Raw genomic sequence first — 24,250 nt, forward strand, 5'->3', positions numbered from 1 at the left:
TAACCACATAGAAAGGATGAATATTACAGATTCCACATGTATGAGTTGAGGGAGTTTCCCTGAGTTAAATTTTACAGCATGTGGTGATTGTCAAAACCATGAATAAAAAACACAGAAATTGAATGATAACAAATGCTCATTAAGACATTTCTATCATGTCTGAGGAGAAACATGTTACGTGGATACATCTGTTCTTAGTAGCTCTGTAGAAACAACTTTAAAAATAAAAATATTCTAGCATACATTCAGTAAAACACGACTTGGAATAAATCAAAGGAACATTTGGTCATTCATTAGCAACTATACCTGTGTTAAATCATGTTTGTGCTGACTTGTTTTATCTGAATTTTGATATGTTGGAATTTACAGAAATTACTATGTTCCTTTGTTTAATAGCTTACTGCATGTGATACAGAAAAGCAGACTTGATTGATGGTCGCCATTGATGTTTGTTGACATAATGCACATAGGAGACTTCTGTGGGAATTCTGTGTTCTGCACCGTCAGCGCACAGCTGTTACCTGACTTTCAACATTACTCCTCCCACATTTACAGCAGTGGTGACGCCACTTCTGTTCATTTTGGGAAAGTGCTTGCAATGTCCAAACACTCCACTCTGATATCCATAATAGAAATAACTGCACATTAGTCCTTGAAAGTGTCTGCACCGGCGAGTGCGCGGCGGCGAGTGTGCCGGCAACGGTGAGTGCGCCAGGCACCGGTGAGTGCGCCCGGCACCGGCAAGTGCACGATAGTGTGAGTGATGAGCCTCAAAAACAGGAAGACCAGATTAGAGTTTGCCAACAAACACCTAAAAAAAAGCCTGTACAGTTCTAGAACATCATCCTATGGACAGATGACTTTCCAACTGTTCATGATCCAAAACATACCACCTCATCAGTGAAGCATGGTGGTGGTAGTGTTATGGCGTGGGCATAACGCATAATTTGATTTATGATTGTTAGTTTGTCCAATTACTTTTGATCCCTCACAAAGGCACATATAAAGAGGCACATATTGAAATGTTTGTAATTCCTACACCGTTCACCTGATTTGGATGTAAATAACCTCAAATTAAAACTGAAAGTCTGCACATACAGCACATCATTGTTTCATTACATTCCATTGAGGTGGGGTACAGAGCAGAATTTAAACATTCATGGTTAGATAAACAGATCTTGATGCTTGTCTACTCAGCAGTTGCTGCCATGATCTCTATTGGAAGTGGAAAAGGTTTGGACACAGTGGATAGCATCCGCAATGGTGAAGAAAACCATTTGGCTATCTCCTCCATCATCTCCTTTATTTTCAGGGTAGTATCCCCCCCTCTGCAGGGCATCTAGGACTGAGGTATTACACTGGGCCAAGATAACCTTGATCCCAAGTTCTCCATAATCTTTGCAGACTTCTTTCAGAGCATTCACTCCAGCCGTATCTACAAACAAGATGCTGCTGCAATCAATCACAAAGCTGTGTACAATACTGGAACCTTTCGTCTTTAGCATTAAGCTCAAAGCAGCACCTTTTTCATTCTTGTCCTCTTTTCCTGCCATTTCAGTCTGCTCCGACTTCACAATTGTAACTATTTCCAGCAGTTTTAGCCTTTCATTCTCCAACTTCTTTCGTCGAGCTTTCTCCTTTAATGGGTCAATGCCCAAACTGCGGTAGAGTGACTTTTTGAACAAGCTCCAGTTGGCATAATAAATTGGAGCTTCATATCTGAAAACAGCCACTCCAGGATGTGTCTGAAGCCCGTGGTAGGATGCCATATCTTCATAATGTTCCCGGGTCCCGGCTTTGCCCAACTGCAGCACCTGGGCTTTTTGGGTTCTGCCCAGGACACAGAAGGCAGACACCAAAACACCAACAATGATACCAAGCTCTGTGTTGACTAGCGCTGAGGTTGCCATGGTTATTAACCAGATGGATGCATCGACATGGTTGACACGCCACATACGGGGAATGTCGGTGAACTTTAGTAAAGCCCCACGGAGGTTGACCACGATGATGACAGCTAATACACATCTGAATCAAAGACGGATGAAACAAAGCAAAGGTTAGAAACATCCTGTTACAAGTGTAAGATGCAAGAATGTGATCAAATAGTGATGTGAAGAATGGCACTAGCAATACAACTAACACTGAATAATACTATAGACCAGGTCTGAAGAAGCCAGTTGTGATTGCAACATTATGATGATGATGGATGGATGATTCTATGTCCAATCACTGATGTTAAGATGCATGTTATGTCTTCATGTATTTCATGATCCATGTTTTATGTTTATGTTACCGGCGCCAGACCTTAGGGGAAATCTGGACCAGTAGCAGAACAGTTACACAGGTTAGGGAGCACTGTGTAGCCAAGAAATAAAATGATCGTACCTGTGGATCAATAAGAAGGACGAAGAGATAACACCTTGCTCCAGTCGTAGCTCAATTATTTCTCTGACTAAATTCATACATTTGAAGACTTTGCGATTTATAGGCCACTCATACAAGACCTTCAGATTCAGAGTGCTTCACAATTATCCCCTTCCAATCATAACACATTCAGATTTCACTTGACCACTAATGTAACTAATATTGTTACAAATATAAAACATTCAGGCTCAAAATATAAGAAATGAACTCATTCCTCACAGCATGTATAACACTCTCAATTACCCTCTGCATACAACAATATGGCATAGTGCTGCTATTTCACGAGCAACAACACTACCAATGCAACTTAATGAGCCGATGGAAACACCTGGCTACTCGATACTGGGCTCCAAAACATTTTAAGAAGATGATTCTGTCAGGCATACAGAGTCCCACATCCAGACCAATGCCCCATCTAGTGTGTCTTTGGTAAACACCAATGTAAAGACGCGAACTGCTAAACAATTATCCTAAAAAATGGGGGGCGTCTGTTCAAATATAAACCACAGATGTTTCACTCCTCCAACCTACTACATTTACAGCATTTGCGTCTGCTTATTTGGGGACAAGTTGCAGTTGAAGCCAAAAGTGATCACTTTTCATGGAATCAGTCTAAGTGATAATTCAAGGCCAGTTGAGGAGGTCAAACCCTCTTAATACTAATTTTCTGCATATGCACATAGAAAAGCCTCTAAACTTCTAGCATTTTATCTGCTCCTGAACATCTGTCAATACTCTACAAACTGTTTCAAGTTCATGTGGTGCTTACTTTTGCAAGGAACAGAAGACTGGTGCAATAACCAGCAGCACCAGCAGCAAGACCAGGGTAGTGACCACTCCTGACAACTGTGTCTGGGAGCCTGTTGATTTCTTGACCAGAGTTTTGGTCAGTGTAGCACTGGTGGTGAAACAAAGGAAGAACGAAGGCAGGATGTTGCAGAAGCCGATGGCATACAGCTCCTGGTTGGCATCCACCGTGTCACCGTGCTTTTTGGCAAACATCTCTGATAGTGAGATGGTGATGGCAAAGCCTACGATAGCGATGGAGAAGGCATCAACAGCCACGTTGGGAATGAGAGACCATAAAGGCATCTGGGGAGGAAGGAAGCCTGTGGGGATCTCTCCAACGACGTTCGATCCATAGTCAGTGTAAAAATGGCCATAGTGAGAGGCCAGTGTGGCCACAATCACCACAAATAACTCAAAAGGGATTGGCGCCTGGGTAAGCAAAAGTTGAAAAAAGAAACAAGGTTAAGATATATTCTATCATTGAAGTGGTTCTACTTTCTGTACAAAGCATAAGCAATTTTTACCTTTTTAACATCTTTCCTTGCATATTTTGTATCTTAATGGAATCTCTTATTTACCTTGAGCGTGGCTTTGAAGTGTTCATTGATTGCTTTGGTTGGTACCAGTACCAACAAACAGAGCACACTGGTCACCAGATCACAAATGTTGGTTTGGCCCAAGCTGGTGAGCAGGCTATAACAGGTCTTGAACAGAGTGAACCAGCCCTGGGCCCTGGGGATCTTCAGGCCGAGTAAGTACTTCAGCTGGGAGGTGAGGATGGTCAGGGAGGTTCCTGTAGCAAAGCCACTGAGAAGTGAGTCAGAGAGGTAGACAGAGACAAAGCCTACCTGGAAAATTCCCATCAACACCTGGGAAAACAGGGAAGCAGGAGATGAAGAAAAACAAAAATATATTATGAAAGCCAGAAATGAGAGATCAAAACAAACTTCCTAACCATATCCTGTGTCCTGTCCTTATATCAAATATTGCATCAGTATATATATACTGCAATATATATATATACTATATATAGCAATATAGTTTGGAAATGAAAAATTATCGTTCATAAGGTGCCCTTGAGCAAGCTGTGAGTGCTCCTACTATATAATACTGACATGCAGCTTGCGAATGTCCTTTATAGCCACAGATCAAGAGCTCTATGTTTCAACCCAACAATGACCCAAAAAGGAAAGCTGTATAGCTTTATCACCGATGCCAGCCATCTGGAATTTAGACTTGGTTGTTCAATTGCTAATATCTTCAAGTGGCAGTAACAGCAAACTTACCTGGTAGATCCCAGCAGTGAAGGTCACTGTTGCGCCAACTGTGATTGCATAGCAGCTCCTGTCACATTCCACCCCAGCACTGCCATTCCCCTGGCCCGCCAGCAGAATGGCACTGTTGTTACTGCTGCTGCCCTCTGTGACGTAACCAGCCAGGGCCAACTCCCTTTCCACAACCTCACCAACCAGCAGACAGAGCCCGCCAAAAATCCCCACTGAAATATGTCTAGAAGTACCTAAAAATGTATAGATTAAGGCAGAGAAAAAAGAAGTGTAGAGACCATAGATGGGGTCCTGACTAGCTAATAAGGAGTAGGCTATGGACTGGGGGACCAATAGGATTCCCACAATCATTCCAGACATGATGTCACCCAAGAGCCAGTCCTTCAGCTGGTAGCGAGGCAGCCATTTTAGAATCGGGAAGAAGCCTAGGAGTTTGGCTGTGGCCTTCTCCTGGGTACACAAGCAGTGTTTCTTCAGCTGATGTGACACGACGGTTTTCCAGGATTTTCCTGCATCTTTCTCAAGACTTTCAAGGATGAGCTCATTGTCATCACCTGCTGTCGTACAGCAGTCATCATCCAGAGTCATCAAGCCCCTATCTGTGTCACATAGAGAACAAGAGAGCAGCTTTATCTCAAACAGAAACTAGACTATGATAGACAAACCATATATGTACACCTTGTAATGCTAAATTCATGTTAATATAACAATATCAACAAATAATAGCAACCAAGTTCAGAAACATGTAAATGTGTTCATCAAGTATAACCCTTAATGGCACACATGTCAGACAGTAGGAAACTATGTGGCGTTAAGGTGGAGGGTGTTTAGTGTCAGATCAATGGATGTGGCATGTGACCTTTTAAAAGGCTGAAGTGGATTTCCTGCCCTGATTGTTACATCACCAACAAATTACTCACAATATTTCTGACTGTTTAGACCAGGGGCTGGCAAACCTTTTGGCTCAGGGGCCACAATGATTTTTAAATTTGACAGACAGGCCTGGCCAGTGTGAACTTAATAAATTACCTGTAAAAGCTATTACATACATCCAAAAATGCTCACTGAATGCACTTTTTGCCCTTTTTTCCATTTAAAAAAAAAATGTAATTTCTGTATTGCCAACATGCAAACGTGTTCAACGTGCTGTTATTACTAGAGAAGAATATGGAGACGTTGTTAATGTCAACAGAATGGCAAGTTTGTTCCCTATTTATGGGTTGGGAGCGCACCCAAAACAACAACAAGAGACTCACTGACTTTCCCTCTCACTACTGAGCCCCTCCCTGTCTCTCCCTGGCCAACAAGTACAGGTGCGACCTCCCGCCATGCACACTAGTGAAGGGAATTACGGCTCTTTTTAGTGAGCCAGTGGCTCAGCTCACCAAAGAGTCGGCTCTTTCGGCTCCCAAATGGCTCTTCATTTGACCATTTCTGCCTTTAATAATTCAGCCAAATTTAGTGCTGATTTGACCTATGATTATTATTAGTATTAGAATGTGTGCACATATATCAATTAATTACATGTAATTATACTAAACCTTATTATTTCCAGAATACCTTAATTATTTTTTATTATTTTTATTTTTTATTTTTTTTAGCATAATTGATTATGTAAGCTGCATTGCCGCTAACACAGCAAACCCAACTAGCCACTCTTAGCAGTTCCACTCCCAAGTTCTGAAATGTGTCTATCACTAAACTCAAAACCGTCCAGAAGACAGGGCACCATTTTTCTATTAGTAGGGGTGGGCGATACTCCAGACTTGGTATCTATCCGATACCAACTAAATACAGGGCCACTATTGCCGATACCGATACCTTTCATTAGCGCAAATTAACTGAGCAAAGTAAATGCGAGAATCTTTTGTAATCATTTCAGCCAGGAGACCATCCTGTTGTTCTGCCATGTACGAAGTTGAAGAAAATAATAAAACCGGCACAATTTGTATCGATTAATGGCAAGAAGGCTCTCACATTGTTGTACATTTCGTGCACAAATTGGTTTCAGCAGCCCGGTATTTTTTCCGGTTAAATTTGGCGATCCGTCCACACTCCGCTGGCCGCATTAAAAGGTGCAACGTGCCACATGTGGCCTGCCGTTTTCCCACCCATGGTTTAGACACTCATTTAGACCCATTCTGTATTTTGACATATTTATAAAAAAGCTATTGAAACAATTGCTATGTGAAAGCTAGATAAAAAATGTTTTCCTGACAATTATATCTCAGTTTCAATCAAGATTAACATTTGTTTAAGAAAAAAAAAAATGCTTATTGGGAATCATTAGTGCATTATGTGTATACTGACATACTATACAGTCACGTCCGTATGTACATTGAAGAAAATATAAAATGCAACTTTTACTTTTGCAGACATTTTCAGTTCCTTTAAATAATATGTCAAAGGGCGCAAAGATCTTACTTGTAACGCTGTTAGCTGGCATCTCTCCTTTGTCAAGATAACCCATCTCCTGTACAGGTGTGGCATATCAAGATACTGATTGCAAGCTGATTGATGGTCACACAAAATGGTGATTAATAATCTGCTCAATTCATGGTATCATCTTTTTTTGGAGAACCTACCCAATACATATCTGTATCCACAATCACTTTAACTTGAGGGTATTTACATCAAATTTGAGTGTAGAGGGCAGGAGTTACAGCTATTAATACAAAGACCCTCAAAGTTAGAGGCTCAAAAGTAATAGAACAATACGCTGCTCATCTGTTCCATGGCCAGGTGTGTGTTATTCTCTCATTTCATTTAGAAGTGAGCAGATAAAAGATGTGAAGAAAAACCCCTTCAGGATAGTTGACCAGATCAAAAGCCACAGTGAAGTCTTCTGAGTTTAAGCATTTGGATGGATGTGAGCAAATAATACAACCTTGTACACTTCAGAATTCATCCTGCCGCTTCCTGTGTCAAAAGGATATTGTTCCAGAACTGATGTTTTCCAATGGTTTGCATCTTGTAAAAAACAAAGTATTTATTCTAGTGACATCATCACTTGATAGTTGACTTAGACATAGAGATGCCTAACCCCTGGAGGATGTTTGTGATCTGGTCAAATGTCCTGAGGAGGTTTTTCTTCACCAGGTCAACAATTATTCTGCCTGCAGTTGTTTTATGTGGTTAAACATAGTTTATCTTCCCACTTCTTAATGAAATAACGAGAGAATAACACACACCTGGCCATGGAGCAGATGAGAAGCCAATTGTCCAATTACTTCCGAGTCTCTAAAGTTAAGGGTCTTTGCATAAAAATGACTAACTCCAGCACCCTCCACTCCGTTTTGATGTGTTTCAATATGTTTGACAGAAACAAACATTGTTAGGTAAAGCAAAGGGTAAAGTAAACGTATTTGTATCTGTTTTCCTTGGGGCTATAGGCTAAACAGCACATAACTAATGTGTGCGTGTGTACGTGTGCATCCGGGATGCTACAATACAATTTACAACTTAATGGCAAGAAGGCTCTCACATTGTTGTACATTTCGTGCACAAATTGGTTAAAGCAGCCAGGTATTTTTTGAGTCCTTCTCCTTGAACTTGGCAATAGAAGCTGTCTTTGGGAACATCAACACATTTATATTTCCATTTATGACAACAACATAAAGGGTTTATATGACCACCACAGATTCTATGCATAATTTGTCATGTGTGTTATTAGGATTTATTGTGTTTTCTATGGTACTGTGTGTAATGCAAACATACATGTCGTTCAGTTACCCATATCAACTGGTGACCAGTGAAAGAAAACAGGGGTACCATAAATTTCATAAATGCTTTTATCGCGATTCAAATGTAAAATACTGCGTTCTAGGCTATACTTTTTGAATTAAATACATTTTTGTTTTTGAACATTTTAGTGAAATGATTGATACAAACAAGACACCCAACTAAAGTAATAGATAGTCTTTTAGACAGGATCAATAAAGATCAATAGTCAATAGTCATGGCGTGAAAATAATAACAGTGCGCAAATAAGAACTATCCACACATGAAAGCTAAATTTGACCAATGGCACAACACTCATGTCATCTCATTTCATCAGATAACCTGGTCATTCGTTTATCTGAAACACCTGAGCTATGAATGAACAGCATTGTAAACAAGTTGCCGACATGGTAAGATCTTTATCCGAGTTACTTCAGATTACTTAATAACCTGTAAAATTATAATAGTTGATGCAGAACATAACTGACCTGAACCCGCAGACGGAATTTACCAAAGTCCTATAGAGTTTGTGGACAATCAACACGTTCCTTTCCTAATTCAATTTATGCTTTCTGCTGCTCCGTGGGCAGTGACGTCGTAGAGGATACGCCCCTAACTGCGACGTGACCCGTTGAGACGAAGCTTGTGCGTAACCGTAGATCAGACGCTTCGTGGCAGAATAGGAGTGAAACACCGGGAGAGGAAACGGAGATATAAACCATATGATATGGTTTATATCTCCCTTCCATCACCATGTGGAATGTGAGATCGCTAGCTAACAAGATGGACGAGCTAGCGGTCTCGGTGAGGACTCAGCGGGTGTATCATGAGCAGTGTTTTGTGTTTCACAGAGACATGGCTTCTCAAAGACATTCCGGACTCCAAAGTTAGTGTTTCATACTGTTCGGGCGATGAGGATTCACCGCGAGAGTGGTGCCGTGGCTCTACTGCCGTATTATTTGCCGCGGGATTTCTCCCATGTGATCCTCCTGTTTGTTTACATTCCTCCCTCGGCCAGCTCGTTGCTCGTGACTGACGTCACCCACTCAGTCGTCGCGAGACTCCAGACCTGGCACACATTCATCGCGATAACTGGGAACTTCAACCACGTCTCTTTCGCTGTAACACTGCCCTCATTCAAGCAGTTTTTGGACTGTCCAACCACAGAATACAAGCCACTCGTTCAGCGGCACGTGACTACCACGACTGTGAGATAGTCACAGGAGGATTATGAGGCTTTGCAGGGCTGCTTCAAAGTTACCTACTGGGATGTGCTCTGTGACTTGCATAGAGAAAACCTTGATGATCTCACAGACTGTGTAACGGGGTACATCAACCTCTGTGTGGACAGTATTGTACTGTACCATGCTTTCCCAACAATAAACCATGGGTGACCAGAGACATCAAGAGACCTCCTGTTGTCTGACTAGACAACAGGAGGGGACCTGGACCTGGCCAACAAGTTGAGCCCCACCAATCCTCTCCAGCTACACCATACCTGCTATCTGACTGGTTGGCCACAGTTTGTCAGACTGCAGGGCTGTGTGTCTGTGTGTCTGTAGTGAGCAACCCTGGGACCCCACTGGGTAAGGTCCTATCAATTCTACTCGGAGTCCTGCCACCTGAAGAAGTTCTTAGATGACTCTTCAATCGTAGGATGCATCAGCACGGGGAAGGATGAGGAGTATAGTGTGTCATGGACTCCTTCATCAAGTGGTGTGAACTGAACCACCTGCAGCTCAACACAGACAAGAAGAAGGAGCTGGTGGTGGACCTCTGCAGGGGGAAGTCACCCCTCACACTGGTGACTGTGCAGGTATGCAAATACCTGGGAGTCCATTTGGACAACAAACTGGACTGGACAAAGAACACTGAGGTGGTGTTCAAGAAAAGGGCTGAGCCGACTCTACTTCCTGAGGAGGCTCTGGTCCTGCAATGTATTTATGTTTGTATACACCATGCTGAAGATGTTCTACCGGTCTATGCCCATACATACTGCATGTGTCTGCTGTATAAATTGTATAAAGTGTATATTTTCTCATGACATGACCACAGCAAGGTGCACATTCTGCTCTTTGTACCCCTTATCGTATGTAGTCTTGTATGTTTTTTGCACTAGAGGTGATCTCTCAATATCCTACTGTACTGCAACTGTTGCACAACAATTTCCCTCAGGATAAATAAAGTTTTACCTTATCTTATCTTTTCAAGGTCTACCTTCATCTGCCAGTTGCCTGCAGTGATAATGAGGCCTGCTTGGGCTTTAGGTGATGACTGAGATGTTCAAATCAGACATGAAATTAAACAGTAAATTGGTAACATGAAGGGAAGAAAGTAGGCAACTGGAGTAAACTATGTTTTTACAGCATCTACTTCATCATAATCAGTAAACAAAATATATTAAAAAAAATTAGTTGGTTTCTTTATACATGGTGGAAAATCACTTTGATACAGCCAATTTAAGAGTCGAGTCATTCCCTTACACCAGGGGTCTCCAACCATTTTTTCCTCTGATAGCTAATTTGACATCATAAAAGTGGCCTAGAGCTACTCATGTTCTACATTATAAGTATCATTCATTCACATGGCTGATTCTCCACCCAAACCAGCTGTGTTTGGGCTATGCCTTGGTCCCTTCACAGGTCATGCTTCATGGGCCAATTCTGTAAGATCAAGCCTCCATTCCTTGCCAGTATGCTCACCAATGAACTAACTTGTACTCTAAACTAAAAACCCTTGTGCTCTGCTTTGGCTATACCCATTGAGTCAGTCAAATACAGTAGTCGTGTGCTGTATTTCCAGATTTCATTACTGCAGCCATAATGTGCTTATCGTGTCTCATGTATTCCTAAAAGTTGCTAATCAAAATGGGTGAGAAATTCTACATTAGTCATTTGCCATGATGGTCATTCAGTCATTTGCTATGCACAAACAAAGACATGGTAATCCCAGAGTTGTAATTGGATGAAGGTTTATGACCACGCATGACCATTAAAACCATCGCAGTAATCCTTATTCTTTCCTCAGACACCTGCAGGACAGAGGGATTACACGCTTGCTGGTGACAATACAAGGACTTTAACAGGTAGGTTTGCTTTGAAATACACATCACTTACAAAGGGAATTTCTTACTAAATAACTAAAGCAGTGATATTTAGCCGTAGTACAGCACAAGGGGGGGAAAAATATACTGGATCTTGTAATTTAGGCAGTAAGGGTCTGATTCAGAGTTGGTGATTTACTGTAAGTGGGCCACTTTTGTCAATAGCTGTGTAGGGGAAGTGAGGTGTAATCACAGCTGAGCAACACAGGTGCGGAGCTGCACATTCAGATGATTAACATAATCTGTGTTCAGTCCATTTCAGTGCCGTAGTAATTGTGGTCTTGCTTATTTGAGTATATTGGTTGGAATCTAAATAATAGAGGAAGAATAATAGTGAAACACAGGCAGATTGAGAAAAGTCTTGTGTTGGTTCTTCCTTGGCAAAGCCTTGATCATTTGATGCTCCCTCACAGAGTGTGCTTATATTCAGAATATGTAAAAGTAATATTCATTAGTTCTCCCATTTATGTGTTCTGGCACATTCCCTTAACAAAACAATCTGTAGGAACTGACAGAGGTCAGAGAAGGCTTGATTGACATGACAAGTATTGACATGGAAGAAACACATTTTGATGATAGATTAATATTATATTTTACTCTGCACTGTGGAGCTACTGTTGGGATGCAGCGCTGTAGGTAAATGCTGCTGGAGATAAACATGATATCATTGACTGTGACAGAAAGCTGTGATGCAGTGCATAAGGATGTTTCAAAATGTTGAATTCCTTTGACCAACCTGTGCAACACTGTGGCAATGAAAGCCAAATATAGTCAATACTCCTTTCATGGCACAGCTGTTGTTTTCCTTGAGTGAATATGCCTAATTTGATTTCATTACAGTGCCAGCCATTACTGCCAGCTGTTGCCTGGTTACCTAAGAAACCTGGTTTGGTCGACTGCTTTCAAGCTTCATAAATAGGTTGGAATAATTGGGATCAAATCAAACGCTGATTGAGAGAAAAGATGCTTAATTGATTTCCTTGTTAAACAGGTTGCTGTTGCATAGATACATCTGGTTTATTTTACCCAGTGTGAAGTCACAGAAGAATCCCCCCCCCCTCACCCCCACTCAGACTACTTAATAATGTGATCTATCCAACCCAAACCAGTAATGCCACATGTTTCATTTGTTCCCAGTCAGCAACGATGGTTGATGCTGTGACAGCAGAGCAGTTTCTGGATGCCAACCCAGAGTTCACCAAGCAGTACTACGATGTCAACTTTCGACCTAAGGTCATCTCAGACCTGCTGGACAGCAACCGAAAGACAGCTGTGGACACAAGCAAGTTCCACAACCTGACAACAGTTGAGGAGAGCGAGATTATTTTTGACCTGGTGCGAGACATGCAGGACAACCTGCAGATGGAGAAGTCTGTTTTCAAGCTCATGAGACACCTCTGCTTCATGCTCCGGGCTGATCGCATGAGCCTCTTCATGTACCGACAGAGGAACGGTGTGGCAGAGCTCTCCACCAGGTCAGTGGGATTTCCTCTCTGCAAACATTACTTGCTGTCAACTCCATGTTTACCATGACACACAGCTATGGACAGTGAGAGGCATTGGTCAATAAAGTTAGCTTGTTAGCTTACACTATTGGATTATCCGGAGCATACATAGCCTCGCAGAGCTCAACATGGCTCACACAAGTCTATGTTACCGTTATTACCACAATACATTGTTCCCTTGTAACATCCAGAGTCAAGACTTAAAATTAATATAAAATCTTTATTTGAATCAGCAGTGGCATTGTGCGTTTCATCAACAAAATCTGTCCGTCTGCAACTGAGCATAAAACAGATTGAAGCATTATTTGTTCCCAAGAATCACAATTTTTAAAAAGACTTTCCCCCTCCCACCCAAAAACCATCAAAATGGTTCTTCTAGATCAGGGGTGGGGAACCTTTTTCCTATCGCGGGCCATTTTGATTTTGCCATCAGCCCTCAGGGGCCATACAAAACTTTCGTTGACAGGGGGTGCGCTTCGAAATGTGCGCTGCTATCTGTCGGTCTGACGGGGGGGGATTATAATCACAACTATGTATATGACGTTGGCGAACGAGAGACTCGCGGGCCGGAGGTTCCCCACCCCTGTTCTAGATGTACATGGTACACCAACACACGTGACAGGTCAGAGGAGCCCCAAAAGTACATGGGTTTGCTCGATGGCACAAAGGAGTCGTGGACACAAAAGTGGTTTAGCAATGACCAGGTTATTAATTACATTTGACAGGTATCATTGTATGTGATATTGGGCTATACAAATAAAATTGATTTGACTTGAGTAGCAAGATAGGATGGCTTTTAATTTTGTATTTATATTACAAATTTGCATTATTCAATCAGAAGATTTTTTTAAATATCCTTTTCCCAACAGGTTATTTAATGTCCATAAAGATACATTGTTTGATGACTGTCTGGTGGCACCTGACAGCGAGATTGTGTACCCCATGGATATGGGCATCGTGGGTCATGTGGCCTCAACCAAGAAAATGGTCAACATTCCTGATGTGACAGAGGTAGACATGCACACACATGCACACACATACTACTGTTTGTTTCTGACTCTGAAATACGAGATTTCGATTTACTTCCAAATGTTTTCAGCCACTTCTCTTTTTCATTGAGCGCATGACACTTTCAGTTGGTCTCAGGAATGAAATCCATGCAACTGATGTCTATCTCAGTTTTACCACCAGAGGGCGACTTGGTACCAGACTGTCTCTTTCCCTCTAATTCCTTCACCCAAAGCCAACCCAATCTCATTATGGCCAATACCTTTGACATTTGAAAGTGATTGGCATGCTTATTCCTGTATACAAATGTGTCATGCTGCTACACTTCACTTGTCCACTACTTGTCCACCTACCAGTACCTGCACCAACTGTTACTGTGACATTTACACTAAATAAGGCAGCAGCCCACTCACTGCAGACATAACTAGACCTCAAGCTGTCCTCAGTATCACTTACTTGTTTTTTTCATGGGCAATTTGAAGGCTCAGCTGCTGATATATGATCATTTAGTGGTGGGGTTTTTTTAATCAGTTTTCCAGCCATGAAAACATCTTTGGCACTGTTGAAATCTTTGATTGTCCTGCCATAGCCTTACATAAATACATGACAGCGAGGAAGAAGAAGAAACTTGATGAGGTCAAATCACATGAGAACACGTCAATCTGAAATTTGTCTTGCGTGCCCCTCATACACACATACGTGCATTCGAGAGGGGACAACGCCGGGCAGCCGTGATAAGGCACCCGTGGAGCAGTTTTGGAAGTTTGCCAGTCTGCTTTCTTGGTCCATACGGAATACCAGTTCCCTATGAACTGAGCCACTGCCCAGGCCGTGGCGGTGAGAGCGCCAAATCCTGACCACTAGACCACCAGTGATCGCATAGATGTGGCAGCTGGAAAGACGCTTTCAAGCTTCAGCCCCCACAGTCACAGCAAGAACAGCTCATGTTTCCATATAATTGGTTGGTTTTATGATGCTAATGAAAACTCAAATTAATGCAGAATGGAGGGAAATGTGTTTGAACTCAGTTTCCATCCCATTTCAATCAAATGCAGTCGTGATTCCTATACAGTGTGTATTATGAGGGGATTATGTGTTGCTGGGATCGCGTCCCTGGTAGGGTGCTTCCCTTATTACACCCTCCACCCGTTACTAGTAAGTAAAATCAATAATCACTAAATTTGCAACATTAATACTGTTTTTGAGGCATGGATAGTGGGTGGGATAGGTGTGTGTGTGTTTGTGTGAGGAGGGTAGAGAATGGTCATAGAGAGGTTGGGAATGAAGCCAGATAAGCCGTCCTGAATTAGAGCGATCCTGGATTACCCCAGCAGTCACACAGGCACTGAGCCATTTTCACAAACTCAGCACAATAACACAATTCTAATCTATCAGTTTTCAGTCTCTTGCTTTGTTTTGTTAATTTGGTTTGGACCAATTCACTCAACATAACCCAGTAAACTAAATTTCCTCCGTATGAAGTAAAGGCATAATGTGTATGAGTAACACACAACTACAAAGCTCAACAAAATGATACATATAGCTTTTTGTTGAATTTGTTGACGTGAAATATAGTATATTTGTCAGTTCAGATCATTTACTCTATTTATTAAAGAAATTATATGTAGTATTATATGTATTGTTTGTTTCAGATTATGGTTCAGCAGGGGTGTTTTAATAAAGAACTATATCTAGTGCAGGAGTGTCAAACTCATTTCAGTTTGGGGCCAGATTCAGCCCAATTTAAACTCAAGTGGGCCGGATTAGTAAAGTCATGGCATCATAACCTATAAATAAGTGTTCCCTTTGTTGTAGTGCAAAGAGGTACAAGTTCATAACGCAAATTTTTACTTTCATTTAACTTTCTTCTTACAAAACATATTTTGAACAACCTGAAATTTCTTGAGTAAAACAAGTGCAATCTCAACAATAAACAATAATAACAATAAGGTTTATATAAAAGAACTTGTCAAGATCTAGACATGATTTTAAATGTACATACATTTCCATTTCTGAGTAGAAATGTAAACTGACTCGCTATCCGTGGATAACTCCCAAAAAGTCTTGGAGGAACATAGAGTTTAATTCTGCCTGGACAGTTACAATCTGCTCTCACTGACAACAATACAGGAGATAAATACAGTAATAATAATAAATAATAATGTGCTTGCTATATAGAGAGAAATTAAAGAAAATCTATCAAAGAGAAGAATAAGGCAAAATGGTCAAAGACATTTCCAGAACAAACACCCAGCATTTAAAGAAAGGTACCAAGCTGGAAATGAACGTAAAAGAGCGATTTGGATACTGCTGTGGAAAGCTGGGGAGAGCAAATCGATCAGGAAGATCGATTTGAGAAGAGCGTAAGGCACGGAAAGCCGTTTACAGACGGAGATTACATGAAAGAATCATTTACTAAAATATCAGAGAATCTATCCTCGGAAAAAAATCACCTTTGTTAAACGCTGATCTGACGCTGATGTGGAAACGCTGCACTTTCATGGCGGGATGCCGTCACTTCGCGGGTCACAAAATCGGCATGCATTGTTGGAAATGTAGTTTATGGACAATGCGCCATAGACGTTTATTTTGCCCTCGCGGGCCACATAAAATGAGATTGCGGGCCTTGAGTTTGACACCTGTGATCTAGTGTATATGAATAAATTAATGTTGGATTTTATATCAAAACACCCTTATGCTGAGATTATACTTCTTAATTGTGTAGCCATTGGTCAACGGTAAGGGCAAAGCTTCAGCTAAGGATAACAGGTAGGATCAAAACCTTTCTGGTCTTTTGAGGGTCAAAGGTTATGCAGTTACAAGTTGTCAAACAGCCCAGACTGTTTGGCACAGGTTTATTCGCAAGATTTGTCAAGCTGCACTTGAATCAGCAACTATAAGGGGCTGAATCAGCATCAGCTTAGAGTTCCTTATCCAGATAGACACCTTGCTGCAGTACTGCACTTCAGGCCCATTCCTGGCAACAGAATAATTGAGTTTGACTTGCCAACTATGATATGGTTAGATATCAAAAAGTACAAATGAACAAATTATTCATCGCATACAGTTGTTTATATATTTGACTTATTACACTAATCAGAAAAAATTAAATGGTATTTATTAATGTTAAGTACATAAAGCTTGATTAGATGATGTGTATGAGCTGCCATATAGGATGTTTGCCTGGCCTCCGTCTGTATCCTCAACCTCCTAGTCGGACACGGTCTCATTTGGGAGGGACAACCGCACCTATAGAGCCTGTGTGGGTGAGCGGGCTTCCAGGGGGTTAAAGCAATTACTGTTTTTCTTTCTCGGGAGGTTTGCCTTAGCTCTATGCTTTCGTGGTTGCTTGGTTAGCCTCTCTTGAGTGTCTCGCCACAGCATTTGGAAGACTGGACAGTCCCGTCCAATCAATACAGGGACCCGAAGTGAACCAATCACTGTCTACAGGCTCTCTTAGTTGTACTGGGTGGTCTTGGAACATGACTGATGGGCTGTAACCCGTAGGCTTACCCACTCCTGTCCGGACCGGGGGAGTACTTAGGGTTTCTCTTCTGGAAGCACGCAGCACCTGATACTGCTCCACTGTATCTACCAACTCGGCCTATATGGACACAGAGGCTTGGCTTAATTAGGCAAGGCTTGTAGATGGCGATCCACCAGCGCTGTGCCATGCTAAATTTAGACTCAGGATCTCCTGCTTCAAGTGGTCATAGTTATAGGCTAGATTAGGGTTCAAATCCTGAAAAAGGGAGCTACTAGTCCGACCCATTGTTCCTTGGGCCACTTTTCCCAGGTAGCTGTGTTTTCAAACACATATAGGTAGGCCTCCATGTCATCTGTGACCCGCATTTTAGGAATAAAGTCACTGGCTCAGATGGGTTTGGTACCTGCTATGCCTCCTCGAGCGACTTCCAGTCTTTGCAGCTGAAGTTCCTGGGCTTTCAACAGGTTGGCTCTCCTGTGTTCCTCCAACAGGGCCAGGTGGGTTTCCTGCTGCGCCTTGTTGCCCCAGACCAGATTACATTACATTACATTACATTACGGTCATTTAGCAGACGCTTTTATCCAAAGCGACTTACAATAAGTGTGTTCAACAAAGGTAGATAAAAGAACTTCAGATCATTCCTTTTACTATCGCGCCCCCTCCCTTTGTCTGCTGCCTGTCTATATATAGGCCTAGGTGATTACCACCCGATGTCCAACAGGTGTGGCATCTTGTGCAGCATCTTTGTAGTCGTTTTATGGCTGCCATTTTAGGTTTTGTAGTCCAGAGTTCAACCAGCAGAGGGGGACATATCTCCCATCCAGGACCCAGCCTCTTGTGGTGTCACAATATGCCATGTCCATATCAGTATTAGAGCTTTTTTATCAGATTTTTAACCAATTGGAAGTTCAGGTCTCAGGAGCCTACTTCAAGCTTTCATGTCACAGCAGAGACGCTCTGCTAGTGGCCAATTTATTCACTTACTCCACACTGGCTTTGTTTCCTACCAATTGAGCATTAGACAGCATTATCATTTTAATTTAATTTTAATGCTATCCAAAGTGACTTCCAATTAAGATACTTTATTACTCATCATTTTGCATGCAATTCAAGGCAAATCGCATGCAATTGAAATTTATCTTGCACCCCCTCATATCACACACACACACACACACACACACACACGCATTACAGAGGGGGTGCAGGGCAGCCATTATCGAACTGGCTACCCTCCGGTTCCCAAGCTGAATCCCTATGGACTAAGCTACTGCCGCCCCTATCATCATATGTCTGTCCCTGACATGATGGCTGTACACTCAGATACCTCTTTTAACCATATTTCTAAATTTTAAAACTTTTAAAGACAAGGATATCCCACAAAATCATTACGAAGCATGGAACACTATGAAGCAACACAAACAGTAATTAAATGTTTTTATGACTACTATATGTGAGGATCTAAATAAGGGATGTCAAACTCATTTGAGTTCAGGGGCCACATTCAGCCCAATTTAAACTCAAGTGGGCCAGACCAGTAAAATCATAGCATAATAACCTATAATTGGAGGTACAATGACATCTCCAAGACTTCCCTTAGTTTTAGTTCAAAGGAGGACTAGTACATATTGAAATGTTTACATTTAATGGACTATCTTTTTACAAAACATATTATGAACTACCTGACAACAGAAGTGCAATTACAACAATAAGCAATATAAACAATACACTATACTGTATATAAAACAACTTGTCAAGATCTAGTTGATCAGTAAAACTGATTATTGTCAGTAAACTGACTAATGTTCAAAAACATTTCCAGAACAAACACACAGCATTTACTGAAAAGTACCAAGCTGGAGATGAAAGTAAAAGAGCGATGGATACTGCTGCGGAAAGCTGAGAAGGGCAAATATAATTTCAAGAAGATCCTAAGGCGCTGAAAGCCGTTCACGGACAGAGATTATAGAAAAGAATAATTCACTAAAATATCAGAGGATCTATTCTCTAAAGATCCCCCGGCCATGCCTTTTAATTTTCACAATTTGCAGTCATCCCGCAGGCTGTATGTTTGACACCCCTGATCTAAATCATTCAATGGAAGTATACAAATGACCTGGGGACCCCCATTGTTGTTGTTATATGTGGTCATCTCATCTCAACATACTGTGTCAATGATACTCTATATCACATGTGTCGAACTCAAGGTCGGCCACGTCATTTCATGTGGCAGGCGAGAGCAACATAAACGTCTATGCTGTTTAGAAGCATACATTGTCCATAAACTACATTTTCCACAATGCATGTCGATTTTGTGACCGAGAAGTGGCGGCATTCTTCAACTAAATAGCAATGTTTCCACATCAGCGTCAGATCAGCGTTTCACAAAAGTGCTAAACGATTTTCCGCTCCTTATGATCTTCTTGATATTATATTTGCTCTTCACAGCAGTATCTAAATTGCTCTTTTACGTAGATCTCCAGCTTGGTGCTTTTCAGTAAATGCTGCATGTTTGTTCTGGAAATGTCTTTGAACATTACATTGATTGTTGATTGCTATTATTATTTCTCTATATTTTTTCTCCATATAGCAAGTGCATCAATTATGAATTAGTATTATTTCCCTCCTGTATTAACCATACTCAATTTTTTACGATTTTACATTCAGACTTCATTTTACATTCACACACAACTGTACAGACTTCACTGGGCCTCTCCAGTTCACTGTAATAGTACTTTCTACTTCTCCACTCACTACAGTTCACTCTGACCCCACCTGCACGCCTCACTCCTCTGTTATCAGTGTTTACACGGTGTCTCTTCTTCTCCCTTCTATGTCCCTTGTATAAACAGCCACTACAACAATCCTGCAAAGATCAGACCCAACAAAAGCCACCAAATGACAATCTGCACAATCCTCTCATTCATAATTTTCACATTTACACATCTACACCTCATTCAGCTTCTTTGTATGAAGAAATTAAAACAATGAATATATTTATATTTCTCTGGAATCTACTCCTGTATCATCTTGGGAAAGCAGACTGTGACTGTTGTCTGAGCTTGAGTCTTGTGGTTCCTTGGTGGCTTTTTGGGTGATTACTGATTTTGGTAATGTTTGTGAAAGTAAATACACTTGAGTCATCGTCACAATGCTAGACAAATGTTAAAGAAAAGAAATAATTATTGCTGAAAATGTTAATTATTACCTTACAGCTGAATGTTGATGGAGTTTCTTTACTTACGTAATCATTGAAAAGTTATGGAAGAGTCGAGCAATAGATTTAGAAATTGATTGGCAAGTAAGTGAAGAAACCCAGTTAACTAACATGCATATTGAGTTGGCTTTCACTTGGTACACTCCTTACAGCATCATGTCTTTACATGAGGGCAGAGGGCAGGAAGCCCAGAATGGCTTTTTTGCACAGATTGATATTTATTTACAGGTAGGTGACAGGACAGCTAAACCTGGCTTGACGTGGTCTTCAGGGTTGTTGAGGTCTGAGATTGTGGGGGATGAAAATTCCATTTCACCACTGGAAGTTTGGATTTAGAAGACTTTTGTCATTTTGGCAAGTGTGAGATTGGTGCAGTGGCAGATGTAGCAGAGGAGGAGCAGATCTATTAGATGCCATGGTGAGTCACAGTCTGGAGGCTTGTCCCCTGTTTTGCCTCTGCACCTGTCCTACACCTCGATGTGTGAAATGACTCATTGAATCGTTACGTTCAGCTAATGAGCAGGCTTAATAGATACAAAGAGATCTTTTCTCTCTTTCTATATCAGAGCGCATTTTTCAGTGGCTTTGTGGATGAGCTGACAGACTACAAGACCAAGAACATCCTTGCTATCCCCATTTTGAACGGCAAAGACATGGTTGCTGTCATGATGGCCGTCAACAAGGTGGACGAGCCGAGCTTCACTGCAAAGGATGAGGAGGTAACGATCCCCCACCCCCCCACCCCAAAGTTTAAACCAAAAGCTGAAAGGTCATTGTTGAGAGGAAACCACATTTACCCACAGTAACTTCTATTGCTCACATAAAAGCACTGACTGATAGATCAGAGCTTAGAGTGCCGAGTTTTCTTCCAGACCCTGAACAAGTACATGAACTTTGCCAACCTGGTCCTGAGGGTTTTCCATCTAAGCTACCTACACAACTGTGAGACCAGGAGGGGGCAGGTGAGGCCAGAGGGCAGCGCCTCAAATGCACATATCTGTTAAACCGCTTTTAGTCTTTTATCATTTTGAGATGTATGAAATATATTTCTTAAACTTCTTTTCTATGGTCCAGGTGCTTTTATGGTCAGCCAGCAAGGTGTTTGAGGAGCTGACGGACATCGAAAGGCAGTTTCACAAGGCTTTGTACACTGTCAGAGCTTTCCTCAACTGTGACAGATATTCTGTGGGCTTGCTGGACATGACCAAGACCAAGGTGTGTGACCACAAGGACTCATACAGCACAGGAGCAAAAGCAAAAGTGGAATCCGTCCGCCTCACACACAGACACCAAACCACCCCACACACAACAGAAACCACTCCAAATCAGTGCCAATTAGATGAAAGTGAGTAGTGTGAAAGTGATACAGGTCTACCCTACCCTTACAACAGCAACTACTCTGGTCACTTCTAGGACAACCTAATGAGAGTCATCATTAGCAACCACCTAACAACATTTATCAGTGGCGTAGAAATATCACAGCACCAAAAAACTGATGGACTTCCCCTTAGTCAGCATGCATATATATTATCTTCAAAAAAGTTTTCAAACTTCAGTTTTCTGAGAAGCCAAGCCTGATGATGTTTACTGACTACTTTGTACAAATCCATATATGTTGCTTTACTCTATATAAGCAGTTCACACAACACAACCTTTATCTACCTCTGAAAGTTTTATACATTTGCTCTTCTAAACTTAATTATATTTAGCAAATGATGTGGCATTTGTGCAGTAATGCTTTTGTTTGGCACAAATACCAAAACAGTTGTAAAAAGTGGTATCTTTGTGATTTATTTTACTTAAAACTGTGATAATTGTGATTTCATCATGTCAGAAATCGTACTTGCTATTACCAGTTATTAATTATAAAATATAATAATAATCCACATGACTAACTAAATGATGCTCTCTCTCACTCTGTTGTTGGTGGATGTGAATGTAGGAGTTCTTTGACCTATGGCCAGTTCTGATGGGAGAAGTTCCACCCTATGATGGACCCAAAACCCCCGATGGCAGGGTGAGGAAATAATGAATTTCGTTGATAAATATAATTTACTACAATTTCGCAACTACTGTTACTACTACCACTGCTGCTGGTTGTGGTGGTCACTGCCTAAGGGATTCTCTGAGCTATTAAAACTACTTTATGATGATATATGATGATAACATGACTTGCGCACAATTTATTTAGCCTAAAACCAGAACGACTAGGAGTGTAAGTAAGGTGTGATACACACAGCACAAGAAAATGTGCTCAGCTCTTGTGAAATCTCACAGGACGTTCAGTGAAAGTGGTAACAAATATATTGAGAAAAAGGAGGGTTGAGAGAAGGAGACAGACAAATACACAACATTGAAATGTGTTTCTTGACTTTACAACCACCGTGGTATCTGCTCAGCTGCCACTTATTGAGATAAGATAAGATACTTTATTTTAGTCAGGTCACATGCAATTCACAATGTTTATCACACGTAACTTGAAAGTTGTCTCTTCCATATCACACACACAAACACATGCATTACAGAAGGGTAGCCATTTCTCGGTGCCCCTGGAGCAGTTGGGGGTTTGGTGCCTTGCTCACGAGCACCTCAGCAGTGTCCTGGAGGCAAACTGGCAACTCTCCAGCTGCCAGTCCACTTTCTTGGTCCACACAGGGACTCGAACCGCCAACCCTGCGGTTCCCAGCTGAGTCCCCTATGGACTGAGTCACTCCTGCCCATTGATATGCAGATGAAATTCATGGAGAGATGACTTGCGCAGTTTCCATTTCAGGGCATACCGACACATTGCTTATATGCTGCAGGCCTGATCATATTTATGAAATTGCATTGCCTTGAATTTACCCACATATGGACCACAGGCCAAGCAGCCCAACCCCTTGCCTTAATGAAAAAGACAAGTCACTACACATGCTCTGTAAGCACCCTAAGTATCAAAAGTATCAGTCTGACTTTCACTTCACACATGTATAGTACAAGTGTACTATAAATGAGTGTACATGATGGCTCCCTAATCTGTATGTTGTTGCCTTTCTAAGGAAATCAGCTTTTACAAGATCATTGACTACATTCTGCATGGCAAAGAGGACATCAAAGTCATACCGTGAGTCACAACTGATATGGGTCAGATGTTTGGTAACAAGTGTAGGAGAAAGAAAGCTATACTTCTGTATTTGCACTCATTGTTGGGAAACCACATCCCAATGGGTCAATTGATTTATTAATTTGACAAAAGAAAACGAAAGAACAGAACTGAGAATCTAACGATAAAGTAAGAAAGAACTGAATTGTAAAGAAGACTTAAACTAAAACAAAACTCAAAGGACAACTTAAAGACAGAAAACAGAAGACAAAGACTGAGCCAAGAGGAGAGTCTCCGGCTAGTTTTTCTTTTTTCAGACCAGGGTGGGTGAGAAGTCTGGGCTGAGGGTCTTTGGCTGCAAACCAATTCCGGTCCTTTGTCCTGTCGCTACTTAATTTACGATAGTTATGAAAACTACAAGAATCTTTCATATCCAATATTCATTATGACTCATTAAAATGTTTAAACACAATCAAATGAAGGAAATTAATGAACATGAATTCAGATGTGAAATAAAAGCAGCATTTCATTCAAACAATTACTTTGACTTTAGATATCTTGAATAATGATATGATCTATGTTAACCTGCATTTGCTAACTGGACTATTCTGGAGTGTGTCAAACCATGCATT

At 41.3% G+C, this 24,250-nt stretch overlaps 2 protein-coding genes across 2 annotated transcripts in view; one reads left to right on the top strand and one right to left on the bottom strand.

Moving 5' to 3' along the window:
* Window positions 1-950: 950 nt before the first annotated feature.
* On the bottom strand, window positions 951-8,824 carry LOC142999357 (sulfate transporter-like). Its single transcript, XM_076148857.1, has 5 exons — window positions 8,708-8,824; window positions 4,500-5,098; window positions 3,792-4,082; window positions 3,194-3,642; window positions 951-2,025 (listed from the first exon to the last, which is right to left on the bottom strand). Exons 2-5 carry the CDS (start codon window positions 5,085-5,087, stop codon window positions 1,194-1,196), a joined length of 2,160 nt encoding a protein of 719 aa, XP_076004972.1. The 5' UTR covers window positions 5,088-5,098; window positions 8,708-8,824; the 3' UTR covers window positions 951-1,193.
* Window positions 8,825-11,245: 2,421 nt separating this feature from the next.
* pde6a (phosphodiesterase 6A, cGMP-specific, rod, alpha) overlaps window positions 11,246-24,250 on the top strand; it is a 29,279-nt gene continuing 16,274 nt past the window's right edge. The window contains exons 1-8 of the mRNA XM_076149072.1: window positions 11,246-11,304; window positions 12,460-12,797; window positions 13,697-13,838; window positions 21,103-21,255; window positions 21,409-21,498; window positions 21,611-21,751; window positions 22,479-22,553; window positions 23,575-23,639. Coding sequence (XP_076005187.1) covers window positions 12,469-12,797; window positions 13,697-13,838; window positions 21,103-21,255; window positions 21,409-21,498; window positions 21,611-21,751; window positions 22,479-22,553; window positions 23,575-23,639 — 995 coding nt within the window. The 5' untranslated portion in view covers window positions 11,246-11,304; window positions 12,460-12,468. The remainder of the gene's footprint in view (window positions 11,305-12,459; window positions 12,798-13,696; window positions 13,839-21,102; window positions 21,256-21,408; window positions 21,499-21,610; window positions 21,752-22,478; window positions 22,554-23,574; window positions 23,640-24,250) is intronic.

The sequence above is a fragment of the Genypterus blacodes genome, unplaced genomic scaffold, assembly GCF_046128005.1.
Source record: "Genypterus blacodes isolate CSIRO-AG114 ecotype Tasmania unplaced genomic scaffold, CSIRO-AGI_Gbla_v1 ptg000044l_1, whole genome shotgun sequence".
Taxonomy (NCBI): Eukaryota; Metazoa; Chordata; class Actinopteri; order Ophidiiformes; family Ophidiidae; genus Genypterus; species Genypterus blacodes.